General features: G+C 49.1%; 1 protein-coding gene across 2 annotated transcripts in view; it reads right to left on the reverse strand.

Annotated features, from left to right (window-relative positions):
• IGDCC4 (immunoglobulin superfamily DCC subclass member 4) overlaps positions 1-20,703 on the reverse strand; it is a 71,131-nt gene that overhangs the window by 17,585 nt on the left and 32,843 nt on the right. Inside the window, exons 4-11 of one of the 2 annotated variants that reach the window (XM_015873267.2) lie at positions 18,844-18,977; positions 6,905-7,039; positions 4,378-4,533; positions 3,440-3,850; positions 2,749-2,913; positions 1,572-1,709; positions 737-910; positions 250-483 (exon numbers count right to left, since the gene is read on the reverse strand). In XM_015873267.2, coding sequence (XP_015728753.1) covers positions 250-483; positions 737-910; positions 1,572-1,709; positions 2,749-2,913; positions 3,440-3,850; positions 4,378-4,533; positions 6,905-7,039; positions 18,844-18,977 — 1,547 coding nt within the window. The remainder of the gene's footprint in view (positions 1-249; positions 484-736; positions 911-1,571; positions 1,710-2,748; positions 2,914-3,439; positions 3,851-4,377; positions 4,534-6,904; positions 7,040-18,843; positions 18,978-20,703) is intronic. The other variant, XM_015873268.2, reaches the window with a different exon arrangement.

The raw sequence follows: 20,703 nt of genomic DNA on the forward strand, positions 1-20,703 counted from the left end.
ACTCCTTAGTTAAAAATACCACCTGGTTTCATCAGTTTCTTTTATACTCTGCTTAGAATATGTCCCAAAAATTTGTCCCACAAATTGTTTTGGGTGCTCTTAGAAACAAATTCAGGAAGGGTGCTCAGCTCATATGGTCGGTCATGGACCTATGCACCTGTAGGCAAGGAGAGAATCCTGGGGCTGCTATCAAGTGTGAAAGTCAGACCCCGGGTTTCCACACCTATTACTAGGGTGTAACCAGCTCACCTAGTCGAGTCAGTTCATACTGCTTCACTTTCTTCTTCAGCTTTATGGGTCCTACGTCCCAGCTTTCATCTTCAGCACCATCCAGAGGGCTTTCATCACTGGACTCCTCCTGGCCCACCTCCCGGTAGTAGAGTTTGTAGCCTGATATCTGGGCATGGTTGGCTGGGGGTTGCCATGTAATTAGGAGAGACTCCATCTTCGCTCGGACTTTTAATTCTGTTGGTGCAAATGGAACTAGAAGAACAAGAGAAAAAAAGTTCAGTTATCTCCATTACCAACTGCATATGGAAGGAGGAGAGACCCACCAGCAAGACATGCAGGGGCTGCTCAACAGAAAGTCAAAGGCAGGTGCTCTGCTCTAATCAAAACCAGTAGTTAGAATTCCCTAATGAATGCAAACATTTCTGGTTATGCCTCAAGTTCCCCATCTGAGAAATAACACCCTGAACTCCCCAGCCCCGGCCCCAAGCAATACTCAGCCTCTTACCATGTGTCTGGTTGTCCCTGTCAGGAGTCCGATGCTGGGTCCACTCAGACGGGGCCCCATAGCCCACACTGGTGCTGGCTGCAATGCGAACTTTGTACACTTTGTTGGGATGCAGCGAGTACAGAGTGATCTGCGTCTCATTTCCACCCACTTCAATGGAGTTAACCTGATCTGCTGGAACAAAGGTGATGTCAAGGAAAAAGGGTTTATCCAGTCAATGTGCAGAAACAAACCTAGCAACAATCACATGGTCCACATGCCCATTTGCTACCAGGAAAACCAAGATCTGAAGGCTGGGCAGAGCTGATATCTGGACTGACAACCCCTTTGTCACATTCAGAACTGCAGGGTGCCTTCAGCACCACTGAGCCTGCCTGAAGGCAGCTGTCAGAAACCTTGCTGCTGCTGACACAAGAGCAGAACGTGAGCACAAGCTGATGGGAGCTGATGGCACTCACTGCTGTACTTAAATCGTCACCTTAATTTGAAGAGGAACCATCCAGCAGCCTTCCTTCTGCAAAATTCACAACTTTGCCAAAGCTACACTGAGGTTTGATTGCTCCATTTTCAGCCTACCCAAATTCATAAGGGAGATAACAGGAAATTTAAACTGAGAGAGACCTGGGATTTTAGCTGTTAACAACTAATTGGTCTTGCTAGGATTCATCTTTACTGTTGGTGAATGCACAGGTCTTGCTGTTCAGGACTGTTCTGTTCCTGGCCAAAATGGGTCCCTCTGTTTTCAGTCCTGTACCTCTTCCTCTCAGCAAGCCATGCTGTTGAAGCTGCTGGAGCAAGAGACAACCTTCCTCCCTTCAAACACCGTTCTCCTCACCTTCCTTGATAGTGCAGTAGTCAATCTTGTACTTGGTTATCTTGCCGTTACTCAGCTCCGGAGGAAGAGGCAACCACGTCACACGGATGTCACCAGGAGTCATGCTTGACAGGGACAGCTGAGGAGCAGCACTAGGAACTGCGAAAATGCAAAAGAAAGTCAGCAAAGGCAGTGGTGAGACCTTGACACATCTCAGTTGGCTGGAGGCCACTGCCTGGCACTGCTGCTGGTGACAAGCTGCCATGGGGGCTACCCAACATCCTACAGTTCTCCAACAGCTCAGAGAACCAGAAAGAGTTTTCTGAGGAGGAAGGAAGGTGGGCTGCTCAGAGCCTGCTGACTACACTGCACGGCATTGCCACATCTAAGTGACCCTGTGTTCACTACAAACCAGGCTGGCTAACAGACTGGTTAATCTGCCTAATCAGTACCACAGAGCATCAAAGAGACACTAATGGACACTAAAGACACCAGGCTACAGCTTGGTGATCCCCATCTCCCTGAGAATCACAGCTCTGTGCTGCAGGCAGCTTTCATGCTTTCAACTCAGCTTTTCAAGCTTCAGACACATATGTGTGAGACCATGTATTGCTCTACATCAGGAGCATCAAAGCACACAATGCACCCCACAGCATAGCAGGGGCTTGCACAAGGTCTGCCAAGAACATTGCTTCTGTCTCTGTCCTGAAGTCTGTTGTGAGCTGCACATGCCCTCCTCTGTTGGACAGCAATCCTTCTGGCACTCAGTCTTCACTGCTCAAAAAAAATGCTATGTGATAAGTGGCAAAATCAACACAAACTACAGATTCTTAAGGTATTCAACTTCAGTGCTGCTCTCAGCTCTACAAATTGTGATGGACATCTTTCTTCAGAGCTGAAATCATGTCTGGCCTAGCAGCAAGTTTGGAGCAATACCACATCAGGTCAGTGAAAGTCCAGAGGACCTGACTGCAATGAGTCCCATTGTCAACAAGGTCACTTTCATGCTCAACATCACCCAAAACAATGATCAGACCAGGGCAGGTTTGTTTATTTCTACAAAGGATTTATAACAAAAAGCTATAGGAGCATAGGTGTAGGCTTCCAGGAGTTGATACTATTCTCTACACCATCTTCAATACTCACCATGAAATAGGAAATATCTTTTAAACACTAGTACCCATCTAATTCAACGCACCGTCCTCCAAGGTCTGAACTATTATGGAAGAGGATGTCCGGCTGGCTCCAAGCTGGGAATATGCGACCACATAGAAGACATAGTTGGTGTTGGGTTCCAGGTCCTTGACTTGCAGCTCAGTGGTATCATTATTGACAGCAAACTGGTACTCCACGTTATCTGTTCCTAGAGTCAAGGAAACACCGATCAGCAAGTCAGTGAACTGCCAGGACACTGCAAGGTGCCAGGAGCCGGAAGCAGAGGCTTTCTAGCTTTAATTAGTTCCTACAGAACTAAGTTCCCAGAAAAAGAGCCTAGCTGCCACTGCAACTGCTTCCAGGAAGAGGAGAAAAGGAGATAGTTTGGGTAGTTTCCAAAGCATCTGGATGCACTAAAGCTCTTCCAGAACTGCTGGAAGAGAAATGGGAGTACGGAAGTGGATGGAAGAGGTGTTGCAATCACTGGGCTACAGCAGCTTGAACTATCCAAACTAACACATCCAGTTCTTTGCCTGAAGCACAGTCCTGCTGAGAGTGTTAAGAACAACCCAGGGGAACTCCTGCCATTAAGAGACGCCCAATACTAAGTGCAAGGTGGGTCTCCTGTTGATTTTGGAAGGATGTTCTGTGCCCAGAATGGGGACATAGACCTTCATCCTTTATCACCACATCCTAGCAGCCACTGCCCGGTTGCACAGACAGGTAACACCTACCCACAGCTCTCTGGTAATGTAACGAGAAGCCAATGATCTGCTCGCTGTTGTATTCTGGCCGCTCCCAGGACACTAAGACTGTGGTGCTGGAGAGGGACACAGCTGAGACCTTCTTGGGAGCGCTGGGCAAACCCTCCCGCACAATCACGGAGAGCTTGGCAGTGGCGCACGCCATGCCCAGGCTGTTCTCAGCCACGCACTGGTAGTAGCCAGCATCCTCCAGCCCGATCTGATTGATCACCAAGCTGCCGCTGCTCTGCACCTTCACCCGTCCATTGGAGAGGATGGGCTCACCGTTCTTCAGCCAGTGAATGGTGGGGGCTGGCTCACCCTCTGCCTTGCAGACGAATCGAGCCGTGCTAGCTCGGGTGCGCGAAATGGTTTCAGGAGCCTGGGAGATGCTGGGCGTAGCTGGGAGGAGAGAGGACAAATTAATGCAGTAAGGAGGAGGGAAAGATAGCAGAGAAAATCCCTTCTCCTCCCCCCTCACTGCTATGTTTTATTCAGTAGCAGCTTTGCTTACAAGATAGGATTTGCCAGGCAGACTCTAGAGGCTTAATTTAGATTCTATCCAAAAGGAAAAATAAATTCCGTATCAATCATGCGCTGCATTCCCTGATCCTAGGCTGTTCTCCCTCCTGGATTCCACAATACTGAAAGTTAATTTCTGATACAGATTTCCACAGGGAAACCCTGGAGAACAGGAATAAGGCATAAAATGGTTCAGTAAATACAAGGAACTAAACCCCAAATTAAAAAGGTTACATTCCCACTGAGAGCTATCCCAGCACAGGGCCTTCTGACTCTAACCTGGCTCCCTTCCTCCCCAGCAGGGATCACAAACATAACCTCTTGGAGGGCTCCGGATGCCAGACCAGGTAATCCACAGCTACCCAGCAGCATTTCTCTCTGCAGCAGTTACTCTGCTCTCCACTCACCCAGAACCCGGAGCTCAGCTGCGGCTGTAACAAACTGCCTGGTCTGGGGTTTGTTAGCACGGCAAACGTAGACTCCAGAGTGATGGGGCTGGCTGGAAGGAATGAGGAGGTTTGTCCGACCCAGCACAATCACATCTGTAGAAACAGGCTTTCCGTCTGCAGGAAGAAACAAGCACAAATATGGGAGGAAGTTCTAAACAGAGACCCCAAATCCCAGACCCAGCCCAGAGGAATGTTACTGCTGGGCCGCTCCTCATCACATGGCTGAGCATCAATCAGCCCCAGTCAAAACTGCCTCAAGGTTTAGTTTAGCAATAATCAAAAAAGTCTAATTTCAAATCAAAATAGTCTGTAGTGTGAAGAGTGCACCTGGAATGAGATCCTCTAGGAATAGCACATTTGAGGGAATGCTATGCCATGATATACCCTTTGGAAAAACTGCTGGATCTCCTTGCTGATCCCCATGCAGAAATGCACATCTCCCCTCACATGTTAATGCAAATGTCAGAAAATACTGGACTGCGAATGACGTGGGGATCTTCCATCTTCTGGGTCCTGGAAGTGAACCCAAATTTAGGCAAGACAGCTTGTGGAGAAGAAGGAAATGTCTTGAGGATCCAGCCAGGGGCTGGAATTTGGACAAACACAGCATGGTCAAGGAGAGGCACAGCTGGGCAACTGGGAACCCACCACCAGCTCTGGCAGAAGGTACTGGATTGAGAGAGTCAGATAGTTTGTATCTGCAAACATTACTCTCATCCCTCTCCAGCTGCAGATAAATGTGCGCCTCAAGCAGCAAAACCTACATCATTCCTCTGCCCTCACAGACTCAGCTGAACCAGAGCAGCTGTGCCTGCTTAGCACCATCAGCAGGGAACACAGCTGAGATCAGATTCTCTGCCCCCTCCATTTATTTCATGGAGCTTCAGGTGGCCTCACAGTTCAGTGGCTGCATACTCACAGGAGGAGAGAATCAGCACACCCCACTCGCACAGGAACGGTTTGAAAATCCAACTCCAGATGGTAGCAATTAGCTGACCCCACCAGGGCTGGCAAGAGCCAAACTGACAACTTGGAGATACAACCCTGTGTTACCCACATGGCTAATCCTCCAGCAACCCAACCTGTTCCTTACTGCTGTCTTCTCTGCATAACACAGAATTGCTATTACAATTAACCTATCCCTTCCAACCTGAAGAGTCTGTGCTGGAAAGCAGAGGGGAGCAAGCAAACACTTGAAAATAGTGAAGAAGCACTTGAATGCATGCATGGAACTGCTTCATCAGCCAATTCATAGAATCACAGAATCCTTAGAGTTGGAAGGGACCTTTAAAGGTCATCTACTCCAACTCCACTGCAATGAACAGGGACATGAACAGCTAAATCAGGTTGCCCAGGGCTCAATCCCTTCCCTTTTCTTTCCCTCAATTAAAAAAAATAAATCACAGCAATAATTAGCTCTGATAATATCTACTCTGAGCATCAGCAGTATTCAGTATAGCAACAAGTGGTGCAGCATGGGAAAAACGGTTCTTTCTAATTGTGAAGTGCACAGGATGAAACAGAAACATTGCTGCCAGAACACGTAATCCTCGCTGATTTGATTTCCCAAGTTGTGTCCCGTGAGGCTGTTTTTGCTCCTTTTTTGAAGGGAAGAGGAAATATTTGTGTACACTAAAAATCACTGCCTGTGGACAAGTCTGGGCTGAAGACCAACCACAATGAATGGTTACAGGGGAAAGGAGTCTTAAATCATGAGTCGGATCTGTGAAAATGACTGAGAGCCTTTTCTGGGAGAGAATCAATCCCTGAGCTGCAAATGGCCTCGCTCAGAGCCTCTGAAGCGTCGGACGATGTGACACTGCTGAAGTGACACTCGTGACTCGGGCTGTCAGCCCTGGGTAACGTATGCCAGTCTGGCTCATTTGTACACCTCTAATGAGATCTGAGCATCTTCTCAGTCCTCACATTATGCCGGGGAAAACAAAAGCAGAAAAAAACAAAAGCCACTAATTTGAACACAGTAGGATTTTAGAACAAAACCTTCCCAGCAACACTCCCAGCTCACGGCTACTCCAATGATTAACAGCTCTTACCCTGTTTTATAATCCTGCAAGATAATACAAGTTCTTTCTCCAAGGCAATGGCAGATTCCAGAGTCCCCACTAAGTTGAGTCACTGGAGGAGTGGCAGAGACCCGACCCCATCTCATGACCTTTACTACTGCTCAAACTCCTACAATGAGTATGACCAGTTTAGATCCAAAGGCATCCAGACACCAAAACTTCATGTATTTCACAGGTCAAACAGATAGGAGGTGAACTGTGTGCTTTGTAACCTTCTAGATTTAATCAGTAATCTCAGTTATTGTGGACATCCTACACCATGACACTACCTGCGTCATTAGGCAGCAATGTGAAAGACCCTCATCTTGTCCCACTGACCTGTCTGCCTTCTAATAAGTTCTGAAAACGAGTGCCCCGGTTCCTCCTGCTGACAGAGGCTGCATTCCGTCCCTTGCACTCACCCTGCCGTATCCAGGAGACAAACGGGGTGGGATCAGCAGCTGCCATACACTCCATCACCACACTCTCCCCTGCCACCACCGTGGTGTTCTCCGGAGCAGCAATGATGGTGACATCTCCTCCTGCTGGCTGGGAACCTAATGCCAAAAACAAAAAGAAAAGGCTGTTGTTCCCAATGGAGAAGAGTCTAGAGAAGCAAAGAACATCAGACCCAGCCATGCTCCCCTGCTGTCTCACGTGTGTTGTCTCATGCCTAGATGGAAGAGAAAAACAAGTCTTGTTTTCACATGACAGCACTGTTTTTCCTTAGGAAATGAACACAGAGGTGCCCTAAAGATTTATTCGCATCATATCAACACCAATAGAAGTTAGTATCAGGATTTTCACGCAGATCATAAAAAGAGTTTCAGCCCAGAACTTTTATCAAGTCTTCCTAATTTGTTTGTTAATCAGATGGCACTCAGGGACACGGTTTAGCAGGGATGGTACTGATGGGTTGATGGTTAAACTTCATCATCTTCGAGGTCTTTTCCAACCTCTAATTCTAAGACACTGCTACCCTCGAGCACAGCTACTGCTCAGGACACAGCATATCTTCTGCCAAGGCACTTTAACAGTTCAGAAAGAATCTAACATCCTGGCTAAAGGAATTCTGATGCCCAGACGTGTCGTGAACTGAAACAAAGAGGTCAAGACTCAGTGCCCAGGCCTTCACCTCAGGCACAGAGACTGACTCAGTCACTCCGCATCCGGAGGAGAGCACGCTATTTAGCTGATAGGTGCAAAGACAAATGGCCAACACGTAAAGTCAAGCAACATTTACATGAAGATTTATAGGCTGCATTGCACAATTTCTTGAGAAATGGATGGGGATTTTTTGCTTGAAATGAACCTTCTGTGTCTACCACTACTGAGCAGAGGTTAAGGGAAGGTGAAGGAAATGCCTTTGCAGCAGCCAGATTTCTGTTGTCAGATTAAAACAACCGGAGCATGCTTGAGAAGACCAGACTGTTCATGACCTTTGACAGCAGCAAGGTTCTTTTACCAGCTCTCCCAGAAACATTCAGCTCTGAGGGACACTGTACTTGTCCTCAGGAAGGGAGAAATAACTGCAGAGGAGTCATGTAGCATGAGGAGCTCCTGGGCCTGCTCCAGGTGCTCCCAGGATGGAGCAGAGAAAGCTGTGGAGCAGGTCCAACACAGATACAGCAGCTTTTTGCACAGCCTGCAGTTAAGCTCACTTAGGATGCTGCAGGGTTTTAAACAATAAAGTTCAAGCACACCAGGATGGTTAAACCCAAAACGCTCACTGCAGTCCCCAGCCCAGGATGTCCCTACATCTCCAACTGTCAGACATTGAGGGAGATATCAAAGCACCATGCCTTCCTTGCCCTTTTTCTAATGTACTTCCCTTCTGAGGCTGCTGTGACTGCACACCACAGCACCCAACATGTTGTGCTCAGCACATCTCCAGCCTTGCAGCCATCCACTCAGTGCACAAGTCTTACCAGAGAGAGCTGGTATCGCTGTGATTTTCTTTCAGCCCATACAGACGTGAAAGGAACTTCCATCTGTAGTAGGATGAGTATTAAATGCAGCGAGTACAATCGCCAAGGGAGAGCAGGGAGAGCAGGAGCCTGTGCTTGACCAGCAGATGGAAGCAGAGACCAGCTGGGACCATGGCTGGGCACACCGAGCTGCACACCAACCCTGTACAAACACCAGCAAAAAGAGCTGGCTGCACTGATCAGGGCTTTGCTCTGTTGTATTGCACTTGCTATGCACATCACTCATACCTGCAGATGCTTTCAGCCTAACAGCCATCACATCCAGCTGCAGAAGGACAACATGGGGCAGGACAGGGGCAAGAAGGAGTTACTTCAAACTGTGGAGGGTTCAGGGACCTCATCACCACACAGGTCAGAGCCCCGACCTCCTGCAGCACCAGAACTGGGTTTGGTTTGGTTTGAAGAGTTCCCAAGAACAGTACTCAGTTAACCAGGAAAACCTCTGCTCAGCGCCGTCTGACAAACATCAGAGAGCAAAACCAACTGGAGTATTTGTCTCCATTGCCACTGAAATAATTTCAGGTCAAGAGGGAACATTGTTAGAACCAAAGGAAAAGGGAGCTGCAGTTTCAAGACATCTTTCACTGCCTGAACAAAACAGGTCACTGAACACATCTGCACCATGCAGTCTGTTTCCGAGTACTAAAAGCTTCCGCAGTGCTGCTATTTAAAACTTGGGGTTTGAGATTCCCCTCCGAGCCCCCAGCTTTGTCTGGTCTCTCCAAGCAGTAGGGCTGCTCTAGGCAAAAGCTCTGCACAGCCCAAGGCACAAGCCATGAATTCCCAGAAAAGTTCACCATCACCTCTGCCTTCACAGACTTGTCTCTGAATCAATTTAGCTGAATGAGCAGCGCTCTGGGCACTGGGAAATGCTGAGATGAAGGCTCTATTCCTGTACATTTTGCCACCATGTCCCCGCATTTGTGTCTGCACAGGGAGACACAAAGATGCCAACTCAGCATAAGGAACAAGACTTACTGACAACATGCAGAAATACTCCCAAGTGTCTCCTAAGTTTTCCTGTTCACAAGTGACTCAACACAGCCCATTTCTCAGCATTTATGCATTTTTCCACCTTCCCATCACAACTCAGCACACTCTGGCTGAATTCAGGTGCTCCCCTCCTTCACACCATCACTCACACAACACGGAGCGTGGCATCAGGTGCAGTGCAGAAATCAAATGGATGCAGTGAGGGGAGCACATGAGGCTCTGCACAAGCCGCCCAGTATAAGAAACAGTTCTGTAGAGTCTCAAAGAGAAGGGAAAGTGAGCAGGGATGTGAAGGGAGGCACCACGGGGAGCTGCTCAGGAAAGCACAAAATGTTTATTTGAAGTTTGAGCTGGAGTTGTAACATACAGCAGCGATCTGAAACTCACAGAGCCTACAACCCGGCTCTGCCTCCAGTGCATCCATAATTCATCAGCTCTCTTCTCCCACCTCCCTGCTCTTCTTAGTGCAGAGCATCCGCTAAGAATTCAGGCAGAGCAACAGGAGGAAAGTGGTTTCTGTTCAGCCAATTTGCGACAGTTGTTTGCAGTGACAAGAAGATGGTTCTGGCCGGGAAGTAACACGTCTTCTCCTGCTTCCATAAACACCCTGCCTCGGCAAAACTGCTGCAGGTGAAACATGACTTGAGGGGCGACACATTCAGCTCTCAGCTGTCAGCAGTTCAAGACTTGGAGACACCCAACGATCAAGCAACAATCTTCTGCTCAGAGAACTTTCTCACCCTCTCCAGAGGAGGAGCATGAAACCTTATTCACTCCTGCGAGTCTCCTCCGGGAATAGATCCTAGCACTGAGCAGCTGTTCATTAGGGAAAGTCAATGCTGTCACTGCTGTTATTCTGCAGACAATAAAGGAGCAAATTACCCATTGCAAAGCACACACCTTTGAAAATGCAGGCGCACTGTTTGCTGAGCATCACCTAATCCCAGCTCTCAGCTCACAGACCTCCTGGATCATGCAGGGAGAGTGCTGACAGCAGCAACAGAAGAGAAAAACATCCTCCACACCCATCTTCCTTCTCTGTTCACATTGTCCTGGGAAGTTAACTGTGATTTATTTCTATTTCTGTTCTATACCCAGAGCAGGAGGTTACCGGCATGCAAAATATGTAGGCAGGATGCTTGCCAGGCCGTACACTGACACGCTGATGTACCTGATTTAGGGGCAATATCAGTGACATCAGGTCTCAAAGTTGAGCATGCAAGCAAGAATTTCTTCTTGCGCAGCTGCCCTCACCTGAGCTCAGCAATGCACCACTTCACAGCAAGGAGCCAAGAGAGGACCAACCCCAGCGACATCCAGAACAGCCCCAGTACTGCTCCTCACACACCCCGGCTTCCCCAGTGTGTCATGAGCCAAGTGCTTTTCTCCTGCCCAATAACATAAAGCAGCTTGGTAAATGGGGCATGCATTGTCAAATCACCTCACACCCTCAAAACACTTTGTAAACAGTTACGAATTAGGCAGTGCAAAAATGGAATGGGAAACCTGACACAGAAGAATTTCTCTCTGCCTTTTGAACAGGGATGGAATCTGTCTTCCTCCTCAGCAAGTCAGTGCTGCCGCACACATCTCCTGCCACCTTTAAACATCATACAAAGAAACACATATAAATGATTAAAACACAGAAATCCAATCACTTTTACAGCTATTAAGAGACCTCTACACGCAGCCCTCGTGTCTCCAGCTATCACAAAATCCCCAGCCAAGTCAGCTAACAGCTCCCGAACACACAGTGCAGCCCACCTTCCACAAAACCTGCTGCCCTTACGTATGCATAAGTGAAGTGCAGAGTTTAATTACAAGATTACACTTATTTGACTTAATGTATATACTAACGAGTTTGGGCAGGGAGTGTCCATTTACTCTATTGACACAGTCCTCAGACACCAGACCAGCACATGCCATGGCTTCCACAGAGCTGAGTACAGCAGCAGGAGCTGCTCAAGGAACTGCTTTGTGCTTGGCTTGTGAGAAACAGCTTCAGAAAGGCTTTTCCCAGCTCCTGGTGCCCTGTGTGGAGCCTGGGGGCACACGGTGACAGCCCAGACAGCAGAGGGGCCAACAGGCACTCCACTTTCATTGCCCTCAACTTAATACAACTGAGAGATTTCAGCCCAGAAATTGCTTGTAACCAGATGCTCAGGAGAGGATGAGCAGTGGAAGGTTTCCAGGATCTGCCCAGCACTTTTAGGGGGCTCTCCCCCACCCAAACCACGGAGCATTCAGAGTACAGGACTTCATGCATCCAGCAGACGTTCAGCTCTGCTGCAAAGCAGCCGGAGCGTGCTTTGCCCACCACTCCTCCTCCTGTAAAGCTGTCAACATTGGCTCTCTGTTTGCGTACACGCAGTTGGAACTGCTCTTCATTACGCCAAGAGGGACTGGAGCCAGCCAGACTGCACGAGGAATTCCAGCTCGCTTCCCCAGCTTGGAAGCGCCCACGTTTCGCTGCTCCGAGCAGGAGCCAGGCAAAATAAACAGGAGCTGAGAGCCCCACGGCATGGAGCGGCTGCTGCCGACCAGCACTGGGGTTCTGCTTTCCTGCTGGAGGCCCCAGTTAGCTGAGGGGCTGGGGCCATGCGTCTGCATTCGCAGAAGCATGAAGATATGCTGCATAGAGCTTTGAGAGTCAGAAGGCAACGGCCACAAGTGTTCAAGTGTCACTGATTAGCATTGCAGATAAAAACTATCATTTAATAAGCTTTTCACCAGGCCTGGCACCTTTTCATAGATCTTCATGCAAAACTCCTTGTCAGAAAGTCCCTCAGTACACAGCAGGATTTAACCCCTAGGTCAGACAGAAGAAAGGAAAACAGCAGTGGTGCCTCGGGGTACCTGAAGCCCTTTGCAGAAGGCAGAGCAGTCCCCAACCCAGCTCCCAGCCCTAACCCACCCCACAACCCAGACAGCTTAACCCAAACAGCCCTGGGGCCCCAAGCTTGCCAGCCTCTGGGATTCAGCGGGAACATTCCCACATTTCTTTAACCATCATAACTGATTATACCAGCTCTGTGTGTAATTAAAGTGTGACAGAGGGGCTTCAGAGCAGAGCACAGGACACAAAGGCTGTCCTGTAGCTGCTTTCACCACCTAACAGAGATGCTCACAAGTATGGTTAGTTAGCTGACGACTGCTCCACGCTAGTAAAGCAGCCTGTCTCCATATTTTGGCTCTGCCTTCAGGCTAGTGTGCAGGCAAAAAACTTGCTTGTCTGCACCTGCCTGGCCAGAGCTGCAGGCAACATCACTGCTGGGTGTGAGGGGTCACCCCTGCACTGAGCACAGGGCAGACCTGTCACACACCCTGACACCAAGCAGCCCTTTCCCAGGGGGATTCTCCAGGACAACATATCCAATTTCCAGGATGCTGCAGGAAAAACTTCCCAGAAAAACAAACTGTAAGGTAGGCAAAGATATTCTGCTACCTTTCCTGCAGAAAAGAGATAGAGACACGGTCACACAGAAGGCCTTTCTGGCTCATTCACACATTCACGAGCCCTGAAACGCCTCCTTTCTCAGTCAGCCCAGCTTGTGTCAGCGCCCGGAGCCATTTCACTCCGCTAACTTCCTGCCTGTGCTCAGGGACTGACATTTCACAGGGACTGACACCTATTTCATCAGATCTATTTGCAATTCAGATCTACTTGCAACATTGGATCTATCTGCAATTCATGTAATCTGTAACTCTAGCGACAGCAGAGAGGGAACAGGCTGGAGGCCCCGGGCTGTGCAGAAGGACACAGCCTGCTTTCTTTGTCACCAAGGCTCGTGCTTTGTCCCACTCCTGCTGCCAGCCATGGGCACTCATGTTACCATCGTGCATGGCTTTGAAAAGAGAAATTACCTCGTGGTGCGGTCTCCTGATGCCAGGTACGCAGAAGGCTTCCTACAAGCTATGCTTCCAACACAAAACACACAACACACTGGGATCCTACAATAACACAGTCTGGCAGCAAACGATGACTGCCAACTTGGAAGGAAGAGCTAAAAGCAGATGGATGCATCTGCATTAACTCAGGACAATGCAAATCTGTTTTTCTAGGAAAAGTCTGGAAGGAAAGCTGGCTTTCTACGGTGAAAGATCATTAGTGAGATCCATGTTTTGTGTCAAACGGCTTCAGTTGGACACTTGCTGGAGTGCTGCAGCAATTCCCAATCTGTGTCAGGCAGTGCCTGAAGATACAGTGCTCAGTAACACCACCTGCTCCGATCCCACTGTTCTCTTCTGCTTTTCACTCTCATCCACAGGTCATGCAGCATTGCTCCTCAGCTGCACTGGACACAGAGTTGGGCAAGAGCATCTCTTGCTGATGGGACTTAGGACAGGGCCTTAGGTTTGCCCCACACCTAAAGAAATGGGAACACAAGCTTTGCTGCATCTCTGGGCACTCACAGCATTCTCACTCAAGCTGTTAGGATACCATAAGCGCTGCAGGGCATCACTAACGGCCAAGGCTCTGCAGTAACACAGGCAATTAATAATTAACAAGTGCCATCAGGAACCCAACCACATCCACCTTGCTGTCCCGAAGCCCTTTGCAAGCTGCTGACCTAATTATTATCTCTATTCTTAGCTGCCTCCCAGGCTCAGCAGGCAGGTACAGCTGTTTCACACACCCCGGGAGAGGCCAGGTGCAGTCCTGCAGTGCCACTGTGATGTGCCACAGGGATCCACCAGCACAAAAAGACTCCCAGAGGAGAGCTGGCTGCAGCCTGCAGCTCAAACACTGCTTCAGCCAGAGCCTTACCAAACACCAGCTCTTATTTCAAAAAGCCTCAGAAGTGCAGTACATGTGGATTATTAAGAGCTGCAGGTGGAGAACAAGGACGACTGCAAACCACTCCCAAATCCAGCCAGCTGCGATCTCTGGAGGCAGAGCTGCCTATAACACAACCCCAAAAACTGTGTGGGGGGGAGACCAGTTTGCCCCCAGGACCTGGAAACAGCTCACCTATTCCCCGCCTCACATCTCCTGTTGTGCTCGATTATCCTTGACACCTCTGTTGCCACTCACTTTGGTGCCAACCCTGGGTTTAGCTGTTCTGCTTAATAGGAGGTGAGGGCTCTGAGTTTTCTATCAAACCCTCTGTCACCGCGGGCTGCTGGAGCTGTCAGGAGCACAGCGTATCATAGCCCTGCAGAACTTCACAGACAGCTGATCTGAAATTCCCCCTCGGGCTCCCGGGAACAGGCTGCTGATGCTCGAGCTACAGGAAGTTCTCCCTTGGAGATCTTCATGGTGTGATGTGTGCTGGCCCCAAACTGACCCCAGCCAAGGAAAGAGCTGGGTGTTTGGGTGGGTGTCTGCTAAGTGTCTGCACCAGCTCTTCACAAGTTTCACCAAAAATCTGTGGTCTCTCAGTCCTGCTCCATGTCTGCTTGAAGTCTTCGGCATTGCGAGGCTCAGTAAAAGGGAGGCAGAATGAAAGCCTGCAGTTCATCTTAGGCAGAAGGTCACTTTGAGTTTATGGATTCATTTATTAAGCTAGAAGTGCTGTACATCTCCTCCTTCATCTTGCCATCCTCTGAATTCGCACTTACTACTATGGTTGGCTTAGCATCTTCTACCGCAAAGGAAGAATCAAGGGCGTTTTTCACAATCCAGCAGATCCAATATGTGAACATCTTCAGCTACCTGCAGAAACCTGGGCTGGGAAATGTGTGCAAACATAGTCCTCATGGGTGAGAATTTGGGATGCCAAGTGCAGAGCAATTCCCTGCTTAAGAGCCAGAGGTAGAAAAAACCAGGATGCTACATGAGAACAGAGGCAGAGGACAGTGCTCAATAGAAGAGACAAGGAACCAATAGAAGAGACAAGGAACACGGACACAGCAGTTGCAGGTCAGAGCTGGGATCCCCCCCATCTTCAGAGAAGATTCTCATCACTTGTTGGTTGAATCAACCACTCACAGCAAAGCGTTTGGTCTCCCCACACCCCCCTCACCCCGTGTTGCACGGCACCCGCATCCCAAGCTGCGAGGGGAGCAGAGCATGTCGGCAGGGCTCAGGCTGAGAGCCAACCCAGCATCCCGCTTGTCATTCACACATGCAGGGACTGAAAACCCACTTGTGGTAACAGCACGTCTGTTTCTCCGAGGTGGTGGCCAACTGCGAGTGCTGCTCACTTCATCACCACCTTCCCAGTGAGCCCCAAAGCTGGCCCCATCCTCTAGCTGTGTTCTACAGCCTCGGGGGCAGAAGCCACCCAGGTCCCAGCACCCAGAGCCTGGCTCTCCCTTAACACCCACAAATAAGCCACCGCAATAGGAACACCAAAAGAACACAAAATGCAAAGGTGTTTCACAGCTGCCTCCGAGCTCAGTCCCTGTTATCGTATTTCATACAAATACTTGACTGAAAAATACATTTCCTGGGACACCGCTGCAGCAAGCTGCTACAACTGTCAGCGTAAATGATGTTCTGCCAACGGCAATCTTGTGGTGTCATCTCTAATAACATAGTACTAAATCCCAGCTCAGGGAGGACGTGCTCATCTGTTGGAAGGCTCCTTGGGGGCCTGCGCACTGCAGCCCCCAGCCCTGCTGCATCTACACTGCAGATCTGTACTCCCCATTCCTGTGTTTATCCAAGTGCAGCCATAGGATCACGTGAGACATGGCTGTGAGACCACTGTGGCAACACTGCTGCACTGATGTCTTGTTGCCTGGGCATTTTGATTGTAGCCAGCCTGGTCTGGGACAAAGATTTTCACCCAAGTAAAATCCCTTTGGAGTTATGGGGTAAAGATAGTTTTGTTTCAAGCTCCTGTACTCTTCTCAGCCCATAGCTTTGTTATGATGTGAAGCTGTGAGGATATTTACCTTTCTGCAGGCATGCAGGCCACACTACAATAGATGTGGGGTCAAGAAACAGCACAAGGAGCCAGCACTGTGATTGGCACAGCAGGGAGAAGCGGAGCAACTGGCAAAGCAACCTGCTGAGACCACACATCATGATGATCAAACCTTTCTGCTACCCTTCCTTGAGACAGGAGCACCTGAGGGGAGGAGGGATGGCACTGCCAGATGTGCTTGGTGCTTCATCTGCTGGGAGCAGTGGTGATCCAAAGGGAAAATCCAAGTTATCCCTCTGCTCCTATTCCTACAGCAGGCTCCGTTTCAGGGCTGAATGGCAGAGTCCTGCTCTCCGGCTGCTCACAACACCAACTCCCCAGGGAACGTCTGGAAATTTACACCATGAAGTCTGCACAGCCCAAACATCTGCAGGGCTCGCAGCCCACCATGCTCTGCTCTGCCTCTGCATGGCCACAGACACACAGTGCAGCCTTCAGCATGTGTTGGGGAAGGCACACGATCAAGGGAAATCACACTTTGGGGAGGGTTTAGTGGGGTTTTAGTGTGATAGAAAGGGGTTGTGCTAATTGCTGTCTCTCCTGTGAAAAGGCCTTCAACAAAGGAGACGGAACAACTCCCATCCATCACTCAGCAACGGGGATGGGGACGGACAGAAAGAACAACTGGGCAGAAGATCTATAGGGAAACAGATTCTTCTGCTACATACAGCCGGCTCAGCCCCGCAATGCCTGGCAGAAGTAGAGGCATGAGAAGGAGTTCCCAGGCCTGAAGCCTGCCAGCCCAGTGCTTTACAAGCAGCACAGCCCTGAAGCCCACCTGGAGCACTCACACCCAGTCATCACCGCACGACACTGTTTCATTGTTCCTGCCAGCACACATGGAATAGTTTGGCCTCTGAAATGCCTCAACAAGGAACTCAAGCAACACTAAATAGCTGTACCTTGAGCTTTTCTTATTTTCTTTTCATTCTCTCACATCCCTTCTCCAGTCTCTTCCAACCAAAGGATTTCTGCCTTACAGTTCACTCCAACTACTACCAGCTACTCCTGAACAGGGAGCAAACAACTCCTCAAGCTACGTCAGGCATCCAAAAATGTGCCTCTGATGGGGACATGCTGAAACTCAAAAGGATCAATACCACGCCAGTTATTGCTGCAGGAACGCATGGCCTGCACAGGTCACTACAGTTTCCCATCTGTCTCGGAGATACTTTTCCCCAATTATAAAAATCCCCGGAGATTTAACAGGCATGTTTTTCATCACTATCAGCTCAATCTGGTGAAAAACTCAACCTCGCATATTTGTTTTTGCAGCCAGCGGGTGGTGCAGTGCTGCAGAAGCGAGATTTGGGCGAGAACTCCAGGCAGAAATCTGCTCGGCCGGCTGCTGCTCCAGAAGGAACGTTTCCCATTTAACCTCTTCCCTTGCCTCCATTTGCAAAGCAGATTAAACATTGCACAGTACAAGATGCAATTATGCTGAACAAGTTATGATGCCAAGGACAGCATATTCACCTTTGTAGCTTGATCAATATTACTTATCAATATCAAAACAGACCCAACGGCAGAGCAGTCTCTGGAATGTGGAACTGCCCATAGCAAGCGCCCTCCTTGCCTCTGAGCTTCATTAAACACACAGAGGATCTGGCAGGGGCTGACAATTAGATACAGAGCATTCAGCTGCTCATGAATTCTCTGCAGATTCCACACAGATTACCTCCATGACACAATCCATTGATCAGAGGTGTATTCTCAGGCTCCACAGTTAATTACACTCCCTGCTGATGGATGAACAGCAAAGCCATCTCTGTGAAAATACACTGGTAGCAGAATACCAAGCAAAAAAAAATCTCTAAACAAAGACAAAAGAAGCTGGGAAGCATTTCAGAGCTTTTCAAGGTGAAATCTGGCAAATAAACACACAGGGTTCAGAGCGAGCAGCAGATCAACGTGGCAGAGGGACACCATCCTGAGAGCAGGGACAGCTCAGCCAGACCTCGTCATCTCATCCACTTGCAGAATGGGGATTATACAACACTGGGAAGGATGATGGATCTGGAGACCCCCTGCATGAAGGCTCTCAGCTCTCTTCCCCTGCCCAGACTTGCCCACCACGCTCTTGGTTTACAGAGAAAAATGCTCACAGAGGCTGAGGCCCAGACAGGGAGGCGAAGGACAGCTCACGTGCAAAGCCCTGCTCAGTCTGCGTCACTTGTGGAAATCCCAGATGAGGGTGTTCCCAAATGGCACAGATATCTCTGGAGCCTCCCCACAGCTTGGCCGTGAACCAGCCACATGGACACAGTGCTAGTAGGGTGTCAGTGTGTTGCTCCTCAGGAGATAGACACAGCCCTGCTAATTATTCCATCTCCTGACCGCTTCTTTTGCTAGATTGTGCATCTTCCTTTATACATGTCATCTTCGTCTAGTCTTCCACCTTGCCATCATGTACAACTTCCCAGCATGCACACAGAATCATCACAGAATGACCTGGGTTGGAGGGGACCTTAAAGATCACATGTCCTATCCCCACCAGCTCCTTACCTTTCAGGACACTAAGAACTGCAGTGTTGCTGTAGCGCTTCCGAGCAGCATTGCTGGCCACACATTGGTACACCCCAGCATCACTCTCCTGCACGTCAACAATCTGGAGGACACCATTTGGAAGAGTTATAAACCTGAGTGAACAAAAGGAAGAGCATTAGACAGGATACGCCTTGCCTGAGTTGTTCATCAGCTCAAAGCCCTTTTATCTCTGCCTTTTCTCCTTCAGAGGTATCACTTGCAGGTCCCGGTAACCACAGCAGAGTGGGACTGAGGCATCGCAGTGGCTCAAAGAACGGGTGGTTCTTAAAAGGCAGCAGCTTCAGACCCATTCATGGTGCTGGGGCCTTCACAACCCAGCATCAGCTTCTGGCAGACCAGGGCTTTGCTGACATAAACCAAATGCACAGCAGAAAACAATGTACACACACATTCCTGCCTACAGACTTGTAGACGTCTAAGTGCACAAGTGCCTTTGCACACAGTCTGCTGTGAGCAGCCTCACCACTTACTGTTCACAAAAGGTTGGGAGCCAGAGGAAAGAAACACTGCACAGAATCTTCTTCCTGCTGCACCTCATGTACACAAACAGACCCAACTGACAGACGGACGCACCTTCACAGGCCAAAGCAGCCAGGACAATGTTTCTGCAGGGAGCAGCTGCCTGAAACTGTGCCATTCCTGGGTTGTGCTGATTACTTTTGTTCTCACAAGAGCTCCTGGCTTTCACGAGCTGGCAAACTTACACCCAGGCATTCAGCATCCCTTATTTGCCCATGGGGAGCTACTGGGGAACACCTCCAAGGAGCGCAGTGGCTACATGGCTCACAACATGAACACAATCCTTGCTGCATTATACTGAACAAAGCAGATGATTAGCAATTAGCATAAAACTAGGAGCTGGTTGTCAGCATCTCCATTTTCTGCCTGGATTCCTAGATGGCAGCCTCTTTATTCTTGAATACAAGGCGCAAAGCCTACGTGATCCTTTTTAATTATATATGAGATCCATTTTTAATTGCAAACCTCTATAAACAGAGCTGCCGAGCTTTGACAGGCAGCTCTAGGTTATCAGTCTTCATTATGAAGAGGACACATTCAAAGGCAATTGCTAAGGGGAAAGACAGCAGCTATTCCACAGCAACAGCACAAAGACAAGTTACAGCCATGAATGCCAGCCTTTCTGATATTAGTAAATGTGGTTCTCCAGGTGCTGAGCCCAGCTGGAAGGCCAGGAGCATGAAATCAAAAGGACCTTAGGAGATGATCCACCCTAAGTTTGAGTCACCAAGAGCAGCTCACCCAATCCTGCAGGGCCTTAAACCTCCAGCAATGGAAATGCTATCCCTGCCCTTAGCAGAGATGTTCCAGAGATGAATATCCCCATGCAAGTCTAGTACCCAGCCTGGACCTCAACTGCCACCGTCTGAGCTCTTCACTTCTTCGTCTTCTGCACAACAGACACAGAAGACCTAACAGAGCTCCTCCCATGACCACCCTGTCACTACGTGCACCATCCTGCAGCCTGATTTAAGAATACAGCCTCACTGAAGCTTCCCATATAAGCAAGGGCAACTGCCCCAGATCACTGCCTGCGCTGTTTCCAAGATACTTTTCTCAGGATCAGGCTCCACAGTCCCTAGGAGGAGTCATGGTACCCTGAAAACCCTTATAAGGATGCCTCATTAAGACACAAAAGGAAGAAGACAAATATTTGCATCCTCTCAGCACTGGAGGGAAAGCTTCCCACTGTGATAGTATTTATTTTTGTCGTGCATCTGCTCTTTGAGTCCATAATTAATATCGACATATTTCAAGCACTACGCAAAGCAATTCACAGCCACATGAAAGAGACTCCAA

This window comes from Coturnix japonica, chromosome 10 (genome assembly GCF_001577835.2).
Source record: "Coturnix japonica isolate 7356 chromosome 10, Coturnix japonica 2.1, whole genome shotgun sequence".
In the NCBI taxonomy this organism is placed as follows: Eukaryota; Metazoa; Chordata; class Aves; order Galliformes; family Phasianidae; genus Coturnix; species Coturnix japonica.